Raw genomic sequence first — 16,897 nt, 5'->3', positions numbered from 1 at the left:
AAGCTTTTTGCATATTTTACTACAGAGGTACTTTCGATCTATAACTAGTTAATAGGTAATCTGTAAACTGCTAATTCATATCCTACATGTACAAAATCATTTTACAAAAATACTTTAAAAACTCGTAGATGAACGTGTCCTGCTGGGCTGTTCCCAGGGCGTGTATGGGGCAGGAGACGCCCGCCACAACGCTGGCCTCCCGCCAGCCATATGTGCCCAAGTTCACTGCATCTTGATTCTTCCCCTTTCTCCTCTCTTCTGTGGCCTTCTGCTCACCTGGGACCCAACTCTTCTCAGATGACCATGCAGGATAAATGAGTAAACAGATAGACTTCTTCGTACCTTTCTAACTCGAACGAGAACAATTCCAGTTCTCTGGAACATTCAGCAACCCTATTTCCTGTGGGCTTTTCCGATCCCATCACGGATCACTTCCAACTTAAATCTCCTTCAGTCCAAGTTTTCAAGTAGCCTTCATGTCATCCCTTGAGCAGTCCTTTCAGACTCAGCCCTTCAAGTATGTGTATTACAGTCCTGATAACCCCCAGGAGCAAACCAACCAAGAAAGCTGTCATCTTACAACTGTTCTACAGTCCGTACTACTCGGAGCTCTGCTAAGAAAATACAAAAAGGAAAAATTCAGCTCAGTAATTAGCTGCGACCAGTTCTTAATGTGTGCTACTAGGGAAAGGCTCTAGTCCAAAATTATTGCAATAAAATATTCAGTTCTTCTGAACGTCACCAAAAGATCCAGGGTCATGCACCAGACCAGAAATCCACTGTGATGTTGGTATACAAAGGATTATAATCCACAGAGAGTAATTTGTAAATACAACTAGTCAACCCATCTGTTCTCCAGACTCGTGATACCTGATGTAAGAGCTTCATCCTAAAGATAAAAAGAACAATGTGAATGGTAATGCAAGAATTTAACATATATTTCCGTTGCTTTTTGCCTTGCCCCCACATCTGACAGAAGCATCTTTGTAAATTATTGCATCTGCTGGGTTTCCTACTGCAAAAAGTTAACTTTCCCCATCTAAAGTCACGGACACCAATGATAGCATGTGGTCATGTGTCAGACCCCATGTTAAGATCCTAGGGACCAGTGATGAAAAGGGTCAATGCCCCCAGTCTACAGGACAGAACGACGCACGAGTAACACTGATACAACGTGATACGTGCCATCCCCTGCTAACAGGTCCTCGGCTAATCATCAGGGGATCTAGGAATCCTCCCATGTTGTTGTCTGTAGGCAGGAGGGTACACAGCTTTCCTGAGTCTCAAACAAAGTTAGAATATATGTAGAGGAGGATGAATGAAGCAGCACCTGACTTCATAAGGGAGTCTGGGGAGAGGCGCAGGGAAAGGACATACGACCGAGGCTTAGAAGAGGAGAAAGGTGAGGGAAAGGACATGCAGGCAGGGACACCGCCCTGTGCAAGTTGGAGAGACACGCAAAGTAGCAGGATGCATTTCAAGCAGCAGCCGCAGGTACATGGCTGGAGCCCCGGGATGTGGGGAGTGGAGCAGGTGGTGAACTGAACTGGTCTCTAGGAACTGTGGGTGAAAATACATTTTGGTTACAGTATCAATGTGGATAAGATCAGAAACACAATGTTGAACTAAATAAGCTCAGAGAAAAATAATACAGTACGATTTCACTTGTATAAAATTGGAAAGCATGTAAAACTAAACAATCTTTTGCACAGGGATGCACGCCTATGGGAAAGCAACAGCAACAACAAAGAAACCACAGAAATTATTCTCATTATCACAAGTATATGTCACAAAAATGCAGGAAAATGTGACCTCTTGGGGGGGGTGAGGAAATGGGATTGGGGAAGGTTACATGGGTAACAAACATAAATTGGGTAGGGACACTACCACTGCTCATGATATCAAGAATCTTCAGACTTTTCAAACAATTCGTAAGTATTCTTTTGTATCTATTCCATAATTATTATTCTTTTTTTAATTTAAAGTGAAAAATACACCCCTACGGACAAAGACTAGAAAGACACATGGAAAACAGAAGTTTTGTTAAAGTCACAGATTCTAACAAGAGGGCTAAAAGCCTTTTAATATCGTTTTAAAATGTAGATTCCAACAAAAAGGCTAAAAGCACTTTAATATGGTTTTAAAATTTAGAAGAAAAAATCAGAACAAAGAATTGTAGATTCTTCAACTATTGCCCCCCAAAGAGCTGGCTTATCTGCCAGGATTCTTTGGTGAAAGGGCCAATTCCTGGGACAAGAGAAGTACAGCGTGAGCCTAGAACAGCTCATCACACAGGAGCAAGGGAAGGGAGCTCTCAAAACTAGTGTAGTTATGTCAAAGGACCCGGGAGTCAGCTTGAAGAAGATGCCACGCACCAAAGATGAGACAAACTGAGCATTGAAGAGAATATTAACTACATTCCGCAGGATGCTGGGAAAAGCAACTCATCGTTTTGAAAAATGAAAAATCAGTACTGATTCTTTCCCTTTATTTTGCCTTTTCAATGACAACCATACCTTGGTGTACTCAAACACACGAAGAAGCCAAGTCCTTCTTTGCAGAAAAATCTATCTAATAAATGCAGAAGGCATGACAGAATATCAGAATTTTGCGATCCCGAATTGAATAATAAATTTATTCAATGAGCATCAGTGGCTGCTAAGCTCATTAGGTGCTGATGGGGAACCTGGATGGGGCTGACAACCTCTAAACCCAACGATCAATGCTAGCATCACAAAGACCCGACCAGACGTCATGTCTTCCTGTTGTGATACAAGAGGATCCTACGTGGCACCGCTGGGGAAGCGTTCTTGCCCCAAACAGTACTGGATTCCGTTCAAGCCTCCAGGAGCTAATGCCCAGTTTACAAGGGAATGCAGAGGTTAGAGGCACATAGGAAGTTGTACTACCGGGAGGCAATTCACAAGATCCACAAGGTAGCAAATTCCAACACACGAACGACCTGGTTTGTTCAACAAATAAAATGCAAGGGAAAAAAAGTAGGGGAGACGTAATCTGCAGATTAAGAGCTTTCAGAAAGATCATCCAAACACAATGCGTGGACCTCGTCTAGATACTGATCTGAATAAACCAACCATTAAGGGGGGAAAAAATTTATGAGATAATCAGGGAAATCCAAACACTAACTGGGTATTTGATGATATTGAGAAAGTATTGAAAATTTTATTTTAGGTATGATAATGCTATAGTGGCTCTTTCTTTAAGACTTCTTATATTTAAGGATACATACTGAAGTATTTACACATAAAATGCTGTGACATCTGATTTGCTTCTAAAAATCTAGTGGGGGAGGAGAAGAAAGCAGAAGAAAGAAGACAGGACATGAGTTGGTGACTGCTGAAGCTAGGTGTGTAGCATGTGTCAGCTCAATATACCCTTCCCTCGACTTTTGTGTCTGTTTGAAGATGACCTTCATAAAAAGCTTTGAACGAAATAAACTGACTCATCGGATCGAATTTAGCAGCGTCCTTATCGACAAAAGACACCAAGCAGGTGCCTGCCAGGCACGTGAACCCGAGACTTACCGTTCGATATTCACCTCATTGCCTCTGTCTCTGGTGTGGAAGATCATTGTATATTTACCCACTTCAGGCATTGGCCGGATTATTTTCATTCTATGAAGCTCAACCCTAGAAGGATAACAGAAGTGGGGTTTTGTTTTTGTTTTTGTTTTTTAAGTCTATCCCACTTATCTACCACCAGGCACTTCAAAAAATCATTTGCAAAAATTTACACATATGCACACACACAGTCACACAGAGTTTGATTATCAGGGTATTTAAAAAAAAAAGAATCTTCTTATGACGTTGGGCCTCAGGCAGTAAGTCCATAAAAGAATCACATTTAACATTTCTCATTGGGGTACAAAGGAGCCGTGTCAATTTATAGTTTGTCATTTTCCAAAACACCTGAGAAAGTACTCATTCTAATTATTTTAAAACATCATGACAAATAGGAGAATCAAATCTCTTTGGATGCCTAATTTACTTAATGTTTCCTTTTTTTAACAAAGAAAGTAATGACCGTTTAAGGTCCCAAGCTTAAAAGCTCACAAACCCAGGTATAAAACTAGACTTCGTTATTTACGACCTGAGTAAGTCAGTTCATGATTCCGGGTCTTGGCTGCTTCTTTGTAAAATGGCAATGGTGTTACAGAGTTGATAGGACAGGCCCAAAACAAACAGACCCCACGGAACACGCCTTGCACAGAGTAATGTAATACAGAAGTGCAAAGAAGGGTGGTGCCTATTGCCCAGGTGAGTAGATTAATGTTATGTAAATAAATCTTAGTCAACTTTTATGTTCAAATCATTGGTTTATTCATAGCATTAGTCAAGAACCACTTGCGGTCAGGCTGTTCTTCTCAAATGAAAGCAAAACTGGGGTCTCCCCTCTACCTCGCAGCTGAAGAGGATCAAGAAGATAGTGAAGTTACAAGAGATGTGCCAAATTCTAAGCATCCCATCTGGACAGTGGGACGGATTCGGGGAAGACGGTGGATACTGTTTATCTCTAGTCCCTGCTACTCTCGCTCTGAAACCCGTCAGGTACTCTCTGTCTACTTCATAAGCCAAGGCCACACAGGACGCTGACAGGCTGGGCCACAAAGTGCTGTGGCCCATCACTACAGCTATTCCTATGGAGCCTTCCGTGAGGGAAATCCATTCTCTCCGGCCAGAAACATTCCAGAGACTCTCAGCCTAGACATGGGAACAAGACCATCACGGAGCCCTGGCTCCTTCACACTAAAGTGGTGGAAAATTTCTGGCACTCACACATTTATTAATTCAGAATCTAGCTAAGAAATTTCCTTTCTAAGAGGCAACAGCAGGAGGAAAGGGAGTCTCCTAATAGCCCGAACGACCTTGTGATTCGAAGTCTGAAAATACTAACTTCAGGCTCTTGCATACTTCTTTTGGGGAGCTAGGGATACCCATAACTATCTGGTCACAAAACCCAAGTTTGGCATGGGGATGAGCCGAGAGAAGAGGCCAGACATGCTCCCTTTGAGCCCCTCAGAGCAGAAAGTAGTCCAAGAAAATCTGAGGGTGACGCCCGCAGCCCAGAGTCTGTCCTGGGAGCCAGGCCAGCAACTGCTCCCGGTGAGTGGGACTGCCTAAGGCATAAGCACGAAAGGACATCTTGGCCTGATCCTGGGGGTGCCACTCCTCAGAGGCTATTGGCACTGTCTGCTCTGGAAATTGAGAACCGTGCCAGGATTCCCTTGGGTCTGGGGAAAAGCACAGGCCTACAACAGGTTCTCTGGCCACTTTCCTCAAATTGCAGTTTTGCAGAGTTTGGGATCCTGTCTTCATAAGTAATACCCACCAGCAAGTCCAGAAACCTCCATCAACACTTCTGGTCCCTAAACACCCAGGAGCCAGAAACAAACAACCCTCCATCGTTTATGAACTGCCAGTGGCAAACAGCAATTTGGGCCAGCCTGCCCTCCCGCTGCCCCCTGCCCCCCGCCCCTTCTGCAGCCTCATGACCTGCCGGACTGACATGTATAGGAACGTAAACGCAGGTTTCTAGAGCCACCAGTGATAGCAGAGCCCCGTGAAGGGGACCTGCCCCTGTTGTTCACCTGAGTCTGAGGTCATCGTCTTCGCCTCCCCATCCCCAGTAGTTGTTAGAGAATCCATTCACCTTGAAAAATTGCTCTCTGCTGAGGGCAGTGACACCCCCAAAATATCCACTGTAACGTAACCTGGAGCAGAAGAGAGGAGAGAAGGGGTAACATTAGCACAAGGCCGTTTTGTTCTCTCGTGTCAGGGCTGGCATTCTAGGAACACGCTGAAGACCTTGCACTTCCATCCATCCACTCCGGCTTGACCTCCACCTCCCAGCGCTCCCAGCCTCCCCTGTCAGCTCTTCTTTCCTCTGCCTCGCTAAGTGCTCATGCCTGCTCGCTAAGCAAAGTGCTCCCCGCCTGTGACTGTGAATGTGTGTGTGCAGAGGTCTACAGAGGTCCCTGTAAACGTGCACCACCACATCAGAGCTGCAAGACAGATTTCACCCCGTGTGCCAACCCAGGGAGCAGTACTGGCTGCCAAGGGCACAGGGTCAGGAAGGATTCTGAGGCTGCCTCCCTGTTCAGCATGAATGAATGCCCTAACGAATGTACTGCCTTTTTGCTTTTCCTTTTCGGGGGGAGTGGGGTGGAGAGGAGACCGCTCCTGCACGGTGTGTGCAAACTTCACTTCTCTGCACGCGAAGTTCCATCTCCGAGTCTGGGTCCTGGAGGAGCCAACACACCTCAGCCATCCAGAGCTTTCCGGCTTGGGCAACAAGACACAGAGTATACGGAACAGTAAGGGGCAGACAGTAAATTATGTTTCGGGTAAGCTGAATCTGAGATACCCCTGGCGCTTTTGCTAGTGGGCCAAAGGATCTAGGACCCAAAGTCAAAAGAGTACGGCTTCGGAACCAAGATGTCAAGAGGTGGTGGGTGAAGATGTGGGAGCAGGAGAAGTCGCCTGAAGACAACACGGTAGGTGAGAGGAGAGGAGGGCAGAGGGTGGAGCTGTGGGGATGCCAGTAAGAAAAAGGGGAGGGGGAAGAGATCAAGAGGAATGAGGCAGAGAGCACCTCCCAGTCATACAGGACTCTGACGGATCATTGGTGGACAAATTAGCAAATCTGAGAAAAAAAAGACAACCGTTGAATATAATTCTGTAACAGTTCAGAAATGCAAATGAAAACAGCTTAATACCTTGGATGTTACTGAATAAAAAGATACAAACATATGGAGGATTTCTAATTTGAATTAACTTCAAAATGTTCCAGGACCAATTAAATATTTCTGCTTTTCCAGGTAAGAAAAACCAAAAGAAAAGATCAATAAACACGCAGACACTTGCTATCTAACAGGTGGAGTCCCAAAGGCCAATTTGTAGTTCAGCTGTTTGTTTCTATGTTCTGAGTATAGATGGGGAGGCCCTGTTCACAATGGAAATAGATTTACTTGTAACCCCTCAACCTAAAATTCTAGAAAATGGCATTACAACAACCAAAAATAAACAAAAGGAATAAAGTGCTCAGAAGGCAGCTGTTACTGGCCAAGACATCTGCTGCCGTGACTTGTTGCCATGGCTGCTGGACTCTGACTGGGAAGGTGTTCTTTTCTTTTCTTTTCCTTTTTTTTGTTGAAGATTTTAATTATTTATTTGAGAGAGATAGAGAGAGCACAAATGGGGAGGCGACGGAGAAGCAGGCTCCCTGTGAACAGGAAGCCTGATGCGGGGCTCGATCCCAGGACCCTAGGATCATGACCTGAGCCGAAGGCACACATTTGATGAACTGAGCCACCCAGGCGCCCCTGGGAAGGCATCCTTAAGGCCCTGCAGCCCAGTAACTTCATCGAGACCCTGAGTAGCACCACTGCCCAGACACAGCCGGCCACGCACCAACAATGGGTCACCAGGAGAGAACCGGCATTACTGATCTGGCCGTGACCTATTAAGTAACCACTATCCACTGTGTGCGAGACAGCGATCTAGGCGTGGGAACAGGTGGGCCCTGCCCTCATAGAGCTTATGGTCTAACACAAGACACGAGTGTCATCAGGGTTCTGAGGGAGGAGACGCCGTGCAGCACGGGCAGGTGGGCCTGCGAGGATTCAGTAGGCAGGAACACGGGGAAACTCTTGGTGGCCAGAACTCCACAAGGACGAGTGAAGAGAGATGAACGCGGGCTGTCTGGGAGCATCTCGAGAGCCGTGTCGCCACAGTGGGAGGCACAGAAGGACACTAGTCGGAAAGAAGGGGTGAGGAACTCTTGTTTCTCAGCTGTTTCTTGCATGGCAAATGTCTATGTGTTTGTCGATCTTTGCTTTTGGGTTTTCTTCTTGTCAGGAAAAGCATAATCATTTAATTGGCCCTGAACAGTTTAATTTACTTTTAAAGGGCTGTAAAGCCCAAGGGTGGGGAGAACGCAGCCCTAAAATAACAGTAGCGTCCTTGTAGAAAGCAGTTCAGTACCAAAGGAGTTCTTGGCAGTAAAACGTGCCACAGGCTGGTCCAGGGCTTTGTCACTGATCCACACTCAGTGAGATAAACAAGATTTATTTCTGGCCTCAGCAGCATCTGCAACAGGGGGGCAAGTTCCTTTAAGTTCTTTCCTCTTGCACGTGTATGAAGTGAAAACTTTTCTTGCACTCCTCATCACACTCAAGGGGCGGCAGTCACAATGACTAAAGCATGTGAGTTTCAAGCTCTGTGACACAGGGTAACAGTGACCAGCAGAGAGCAGACATTTAGCTGCCTGCAACCCCACCTGGCCTCCCGCCTGCAACTGCAACTACAGGGATTTTGCCCAAAATAGCAAAGGTAAGAAGTAGGGGAGGAGGATGAGGGCAATTTCTACGTTACTGAGGCCACAGAAGATGAGGCAGTTTACATGATACATACAAAAAAGTAAAAAAGTATAAATGACAAAAATCGGAACCAGAGGAAAAGTTAAAACAGAACAGAAGATCAAAGAAGGAAATATATTAGAACTCTGATCTACAAATGAGATTCTTTTCAGCTTCTAAAAGAAGGCCATGGATTTGGCTCACAGCTTCCTACATCGAGATCAAAAGAGGAGACACACTCAATCACCTGATTCTTACTAAGAAAACCCTGCCAGTTACTCAAAGAAGACAAAGGCTTTCTGATACCTAGTTACAAAAGAAATGTCTGGCCAGTGACAATAGGAAATCAGAAACATCAAGATTCATGCAGGGGCTGTTTTTAGAGTGAGCAGCATAAGATGAAATTCCTGATTGTGGCACTGCAGTTTTATTCAAAATTAATTTCCAGCAGGAAAGCCCAAGAACTCTGTTTTATGTGGTCCAGCTGAATAAAAGAAAAAAAAAATCCAGAATCTCAATAAAAAGCCTTGAAACAATCCCACGTATCTGCGCTCCAAAAATAAACAACAGCAAAAACAATCCTGTGCGCTTATCATTTCTCACCATGGACGTGCAGAAAGAGCTCGGCCGCAGAAAGTTATCTATGGAAGGGCCCAAAGTCCAGGTGCTGGGTGTTATACATGGTGACTTTATTAATTTATGTAGATGGCTGACATGCTTCTGAAAACACCAAGGTACCCCGATATAATACACTGCTTTCTTTCATGCACAGGTGGCTCAAGGGGAAAAGAAAGCAAAGCCTCCAGGTTAAGGATCATGATAAAATTCCCCAGAGTTAAAAATCCTGTGGTTCTCTTCCAGACCCCTCCCCTGCCCTCCGGCCCCACTGCCCCCTGCCGAATTCGGGAGCACTGCATCTCCTCTCTCAGCTTCTCCCCTTCCGCCTTGCCCCATCCAATACACGAAAGGCCAGCTGCCCTGCGCTCCTGTCATTCTTCAGCTGTATCCAGCTGTCAGAAGCCCCTCAGTCCCTTCCGTAAGAAATCCAAATTCCTTAGCCCACTGAACGAGGCCTGCCTAAGCTGGCCCCTGCCTACCCCCATCTCTTGCCTCTCTTCCCTCCACCATCCCAGACATTCACTGCTGAGCACCCACGAACTACCTGCATTCCCCCCTACACCAAGCCATGCTCTCTTGTGTCCATGTCTTGGGACTCGGTTGGGAAGCTCCCGTCGTTGCACATATGATGGGGCCACGTTCCCTGGGGAAGAGGTTTAAGCCCTTCTGTAGGTGTTTCTTAAAGACCTTGGGTGCTCAACCATTGTAGCTTATTCTAGATATTTGTTTATATCCCACAATTTACACAGGGATTGGGTTTAAAGTCAGTACCTAAGGCAAAAATCACTTGTGATGTTACTCTTGGAACTCTCTTACAGTCCAAAGTGACAGACCTACACAATTCGAGCCGCACGAAACCTGAGATTAAGTGGGGTATCAAGGGATTCACGGTTTCCATCTCGTGCTCACTTCCCAGGGTAGACAATGGGGCAATCTCCTGTGTTGTAATTGTATAATTCTCTCCCGGCCTCCTCCTCTCTCCCCGCCGTGACCAGCCGCTTACAGCTCAATGTGCAGAAGTGAAGTGCGAAACCGATGCCCCCCCAGGGCAGCTCCGTCTCCCCGCACCAGCACGCCACAGGGAGCTCTCTGAGGGCAGCACCGGCCTTATGCAAACTGGTCTCGTGGCCCCTAGCACAGTAAGCACCACAGACATGAGCACACAACAGTGGCAGGGCCTGGGGCAAGCAGATGGGTAAACATGCCGATGTATAAGCAAACATATGATTTCATTTATGGAGAATTTTTTTGGTCCCCGTTTCCTCTTGGTTGTGCTTGAAGAGGAGCTGGTATAAAGTAAGTGGGAGAACAGCTATGCCTCTGCTGGGAGACAGAGGGGGCCAAAATGAAGACAGGAATGACGGAAGCTAAGCAATTCTCACAGTGGCTCTGAGAGTCAGGAATTGTCCCTGGTGTCCGGGCCCTTGAACAGTCTACTGTATGCCCAGGCCCCTGCCCATCCTCCCTCAGAACCCTGGGAAGATGCCACAGTCTGTAAAGAAACATCACAGTCTCCAAACAGAGGCCTAAAAGTTGACCGAAGGGGCACTCTCGTTGCCTCCTGTTAGGGGAAGTCAGGGATAGCCAGGCAATGACTTGAGTTCTACTCAGTGTGGACTTACTGGCAAAAGTTCCACCACGGGGGTGCCGTGGGTGGGGCTGGCTGTCATTTGCAATGCTTGGGTTGCTTTCCCTCTCCTGTTCTTTCCCTGCTGTCTTTCATGCTCTGCCAAGACTGCTGTGATTCCTGTTCTGAACTTAGGTGATGGGTCACGGATCATTTTTCTGCGATAGTCTGGACACCACGTCCCACACAGCCTTGAGGACAACAGAGCGAGCGTCTCAGGCTGAGCAAGCCAGCAGCGGTGCCGCCTTCCCGCTCACCTGTACCCCGTGCTGTTCCTGCCAACCACCAGGTGCTTGGGCTGCTCCTCGCACTTGTAGAGGTTCAAGTCGTTCTCGGGCACCAGGTCCACATCGTGGAATATAAAGCAGTCCCAATTTTCATCCTTGAGAGCTTCTAGGTAGCCCACGTTCAAGAGTTTGGCTCGATTGAACTTCTTACTTCCAGCCTATAGACGTAGAAATTAAAAGTTGGAAAGGTCCACAGATCAGGTCTCACACTACGCCCCTCTCCAGCTCAGAGGCGGGAGCTGGAATTATTCTCCCCAAGCAAAGATCTGACAGAGTAGATGCAGTAACATAAAGACCATTTGTTTTTTTGTGTTTTTTCATATATGCTTATATCCCAAAAGTTACAAACATGCCTTGAGATGGACAGTTGTTGGTTGATAGGTATTGAGTTTCAGTTTTGCGAGGTGAGAGACCGGTCAAGAGTCTAGAGACTGGTTACATGATAATGTGAATATACTTCACACTACTGAACCGTATACGTAAAAACAGTTAAGATGCACTTCTAGTGACTGTGAACCTGGGGGGATCCTGGCAGGGCTGAGGACATCGGATCTCATTGTTCTCCCAGCCCATTGACCTTGCCCTGAAGCCCCTCAATAAAATGGTTTGGTAAAAAAAAAAAAAAAAGTTAAGATACAAAATTTTATGTATATTTCACAATTTTAAAAAGGTCATGGTTGAAAACTACAAATAAAAATAACTAAAAAAAATTTTAAGAACATACATTTATTTATTCCACATAAAAGCATAAACCTTTTTTATACATTAGTCATGCCAATTAGTATCACTGCTTTATTGTCTAACTTTCAGCTGATTCCAATTGTTACCGTATGTAACAAATTTACACTAAGCTTCCAAGAGACATTGCTTACCAGAAAAGACAAGGAATCTGGACCTATAAACAGAGATTACTGTTAATATTTTTTATAATTTTTATTTATTTTTTTTAAAGATTTTTTATTTATTTGACTGAAAGAGAGAGTACAAGCACAAGCAGGGGGAGCAGCAGAGGGAGTGGGAGAAACAGGTTCTCCAACAAGCAGGGAGCCTGATGCGGGGCTTGATCCCAGGACCCTGAGATCATGACCTGAGCCAAAGGCAGATGCCCAGCCCACTGAGCCACCCAGGAGCCCCTATTGCTAATATTTTTAAGCTACTTAAAGATTTCTTGGAATCACTGTAAGAGAATCCTATTTTAATCTTTAATGGCAGAAGGTAACCCTTGGGGCACCTGGGTGGCTCAGTCAGTTGAGTGTCAGACTCTTGATTTCAGCTCGGGTCATGATCTCAGGGTCATGGGACTGAGCCCCATGTTGAGCCCTGTGTGGAGCTGTTTCTCCCTCTTCCTCTGCCTGCCCCCCACTTGTGCTCACTGTCTCTCTCTCAAATAAAATCTTCAAACAAACAAACAAGGCAAATCTCATAGTGACCTTATAGAAAGGATTCATCACTGGGTAAGAAGAGAACACAATTCAAATAGTAATACGAACAAAGCTATAGTATGAAAAAGATTTTACTGAAGTTTTTCATGGCTGTTTGTGGATCATAATCCTTAAGAAAAAATTCTAGTTTAACAAACAGTTTATCATAAGAAAACACAGGCAGTTCTCAAAAGTTACTACAGTATTTTCCTGAGAAGAGTAACACCAAGCAAACATATTTTTCTAGTCACAAATATACCGTACACTGGGGGTTGCTGCCCTGAGTAAGAACTGAGAATGACCAATAATGTTAAAAAGCAAAATAATTACAGGGGTGGCTGGGTGGCTCAGTTAGTTAAGCGTCCAACTCTTGGTTTCAGCCCAGGTTATGATCTCAGGGTCCTGAGACTGAGCCCCACTTCGGGCTCTGAGCTCAGCGCAGAGTCTACTGGAAATTCTCTCCCTCTCCCTCTGCACCCCCCGCCGTTGCATGCACTCTCTCTCTCTCTCAAATAAATAATAAATAAATAATAAATAAATAAATAAATAAAATCTTTAAAAAAGAATTTAAACCAGTAATAGTAAAATTTTGTTTCAAATCCTAAAAAATGGGCATATTATATATGCACATCGATTTCAAGAGCCCCCGTTTATTTTTAAGTACATACTGCAGAACTACACCCTCTGATTTGTCACAAGTTTTCCTAAAACAAATACTACCAGTTATAAAACAATATTAAACACGTAGTGAATGATTTTGTTTACATTTCTGGCATTTGTAAGGACTTGAAGGGAATTATTTGAATGGTCTGGGACAATCTGGGAAAGCTAGACATGGATATTTAAGTTGATGCCTTTTCTTTCGATAAACGTGAATACCAAATACGGTCATCTTCATCAGCCTCTCTACTTAGAGCTTAATTCTTCAAAAGCAGCCTAAGCTTACCACTTACTGGGCTCCAACTGAATCACGCTTCTGGAAGCCAAGTAAGGGAGTCACGAAAGTGAAAACTAAACATAATCCGTTTTAGATAATAAAAGTTATAGGCAGAAGGATGGAGACAGTCATAGCACCCCATGGCTATGAACATGGTAATCTGTGGGATCCTCTGCCTAGATCCCCACTGAACAGCCACGCTCAGTAATGAAAATCAATCCACATCTCATCATGTAGCGCACTGCAGAGGCAGGAGGAAATACAAGGCAAATCTCCGGGAAAGCCTTCGGGCAGTCACTGGCTAACATGGAAGGGCTTGCACACACACAAAAAGGAAACAAAACTAAACTAAACAGACTTCCTCCAGAGGTGCATTTAAGAGGCAGCAAAATCTGGGGCGCCTGGGTAGCGCAGTCGTTAAAGCGTCTGCCTTCGGCTCAGGGCGTGATCCCGGCGTTCTGGGATCGAGCCCCACATCGGGCTCCTCCACTAGGAGCCTGCTTCTTCCTCTCCCACTCCCCCTGCTTGTGTTCCCTCTCTCGCTGGCTGTCTCTCTCTGTCAAATAAATAAATAAAAATCTTTAAAAAAAAAAAAAAAAAGAGGCAGCAAAATCTGCCAGCATGTAGTCTGATTATTCCACACTCTGAGACAAGAATTTCCCTTACTCCTTTCGTGGATAAATGAGGTAGGAGACCTTTTCTTTGTTGAGTCTGATGCTCCTTTTAGCCAAGAGACACGAATGGCCAAGTCCCTCAGCCCCACCCCAGAGAGAGGAGGCACAGGCAGGCCCTGGTCTGCCCCCACGCTCACCTGGTGGATGATGTAGATGCCGTAGTCCAGCTGCTGCCTCTGCAAGAAGGGGTGAAGGTGTTCCAGCAGGTACAGCAGGTGTTTCTCTCTGTTCCGGTGAGGAATGAGGATGGCGACCCGCTGTAAAGCCTTACATTCCTCAGGGTGATACCGGCCTCTGTGCACTTGGGGATTTTTTGCCGCCACTTCTTCCAGAGTGAGATCTGGTTTGAAAACGAGCTTGTTCTGGCCCCCTACAATAAAACCAGGACAGGAAATAACCACAGCTATCTCATCAAGGGCTGACAGAGGACATGAGCACTTACATAACGGACTTAGAACACTACCCGGCACTCGGTGAGGACCGTAGGACAGCTGACTTTTACTATTATTACTTTAAAGCCTCGTTCGGTCATGAACTGTAACCAGAGTCATGTGACCCAGGATACTGGCTGCAAAAGGAAGTAAATGACACATAAGAGCATTCTCTTGTGGCTGGGTAACCAACGCTGGTCTGTGATTCATCCGTGAGGAGGAGACGCAGCCTGTCCTGGGGCCACGGTAAAGAGCAGAGATCAGGGCCAGACTGAGTAACTTCAAATTGCTTGATCCACTTTTCCTTCTCGAAATGCCAAAGGAGGGCCAAGTCCCTTAAAAATCAGGAGCATTCCGTGGAATCAAGCTCATGGGCAAGGCCATTTCCCCACTCTTTCCTTGAGCTCCTGGAAGCTATCCTAGCTCACTGCAGGTAAAACCATGAAAGCAACCAGCCTCCGGCCTCACCCAGCAGCAACACGTATGCGCCACATCCTAATCCTCCCGCCGTGCCATGGTAGCAGACATCCCCCAACACCGCATTTGCCCAGCGAGTCTGGACACAGCCTGACTGGATGACACCCAACGCCGTGCACGGTAACGAAACTCGTGCAAGGCTTTACAGATTAGGCTGAAGCCACAGGCCCTCGTCCTCAATCTGAATTAACAGGGAACTGACTGGTAAGAGGGGAGGCAGAGTTCCGGTTAGAGAACTCAGCCATGCGTTTTTTTACACTGCATATACACTGGTAGGCTGTAACATCTCAAGATGCTGGCATGTTGTGCCCTCCTCTCTGCAGCAAGGCAGTCACGGGCCCTTCCACTGTGTAAGTCACCATGCCGTGCTCCGTGGGACCACCCCTGCCTGGCATGGCTGCTTAGACCAGGCGCCAGGGTCCATGAAACGGTTGAAAGATGCAGCCCAACAGCACTAAGGGCAAAAAACTGCTTCCAGCCCCTAGAGAGACTAACTGGCCTATAAGGAAGAGCCCTTCCTGAAGATGTGAGACAGAGTCAGCAGGCAGTGATGCTCGAAAAGCCAACAGTAGGAACATGAGTTTCATGAGAGGCAAACTACCAGAGCTGCTGGGAGATGATGGTGTGGCTGTTGAGATGGTTTCCCATGCAGCCTGTTAACAAACCCACCATCTGAGTTAACCTAAGCCTCTATTCTTGGCCCCTGAAAGACCCTAAGCAACAGCTCTGATACAAACTAGTCCCCTTGCTCACTTTCTCATTGTCTTAACTTTTTAGGCGCCCTAACCTTCTACAGTGCCTACTTCTGCTCCCTCTATCAGTCTCCCTGCCCCGCCCATGGCATCTTCTCAAATTCTGTCCCTTCTTGGCCCATCTTAATTCATCACTACTTTTGTCACCCTCTTAATCCAGGTACTTCCCCAGTCCTGGGTCACTGCCCATCTATTTTTCTGAATACTTTTATTGCTTAAATATGCTGTGAGAATTTTGAACAAGGGAGATAACACAGTCAGATTTGCCTTTCAACAACTCATTCTCCCATCTGAACCTGTATCACCTGGGAGAGAGCAATTTCCCTCACAACACGGTCAGGAACGGTATTTTGGCTTTTCCATGACTGAGTAACGAGAAACAGATGCCAGTATGAACACAGTACAAGAATGATTCAATTAGGAAAGAGGGTCTGCAGGTTCTTGCTCAGCGAGGACCAGGAAGCCACCCCGCAGAGGGCTACGTGAGTGTACGTACTTTTCTGAGAGAAAAGTAATCTAAATCGGATTTTTGCTGAACAAACAGGAATCCACCAGGCAGACATAGGTTGAGGAAAGGCATTCTGGAAAGAGGAAATTTAAGGCTCAGAGAAGTATCTGGAGAGCTACAAGCACTCTGATGGTCTGGAGCATCAGAGGCCTGATAGAATCTCTGTGGGTTATGTCTCCTATCGCCGTGGAGTTTTTCCTCTCTAATCAACGTGTTCAATAAAACCAACTTACTGTTAATTTAAACCGAAAGGCAAGACCTCCAAGGGGAATCAGAATATACAACATATTTAAGAAATAAACATGAAAAACATTGAAAACCCCACTCGGTCTCGTCCCTTGACTCCACACTTTTAGCCAAGGGAATGCTAACGATGCCAGGAGGGCAGCCCCAGGCTAGCTCACTGGTCCCAGGAGGAGAATGTGAGACCCATGGAGCAGAGCCACCAGCCTAGGTCAATGGGCTCCCGGTTCATCTGGCAGACTTGGGAACTAAAAATATTCCCATTGACATGAGCTTCTGAGGCTCCAGTGGCTTGGTCATAAAACTGGATATGTTCATATAATGAAGACGGACGGCACACAGCAGTATGGGTACGTCTCGCAAACATAATGCTGAACAGCAGAAGCCACACACAACAGAGACCATAGTGCATGTTTCTAATTATGTAAAGTTTAAAAACAGGAAAAATCTACTGCCTGGTGTTGGAATCTTGAAGTAAGGGTCATGACTGAAAAAAGCATGAGAATTTCTGGGGTTCTAGAGGATTCTATTTCTTAATTTACATG

General features: G+C 45.8%; 1 protein-coding gene across 3 annotated transcripts in view; it reads right to left on the bottom strand.

Annotated features, from left to right (window-relative positions):
- B4GALT4 (beta-1,4-galactosyltransferase 4) overlaps positions 1-16,897 on the bottom strand; it is a 29,020-nt gene continuing 12,123 nt past the window's right edge. For all 3 annotated transcript variants that reach the window (XM_045785131.2, XM_045785129.2, XM_045785128.2), the window contains 5 exons: positions 14,079-14,311; positions 10,880-11,067; positions 5,609-5,731; positions 3,546-3,650; positions 1-889 (listed from right to left, as the gene is read on the bottom strand). In XM_045785131.2, the coding sequence (XP_045641087.1) occupies positions 757-889; positions 3,546-3,650; positions 5,609-5,731; positions 10,880-11,067; positions 14,079-14,311 (782 nt within the window). In that variant the 3' untranslated portion in view covers positions 1-756. The remainder of the gene's footprint in view (positions 890-3,545; positions 3,651-5,608; positions 5,732-10,879; positions 11,068-14,078; positions 14,312-16,897) is intronic.

The sequence above is a fragment of the Ursus americanus genome, chromosome 4, assembly GCF_024610735.1.
Source record: "Ursus americanus isolate L20-20 chromosome 4, mUrsAme1.1.p, whole genome shotgun sequence".
Taxonomy (NCBI): domain Eukaryota; kingdom Metazoa; phylum Chordata; class Mammalia; order Carnivora; family Ursidae; genus Ursus; species Ursus americanus.
The sequence above is the reverse complement of the archived record's forward strand: the minus strand, read 5'-3'. Positions and strand labels throughout refer to the sequence as shown.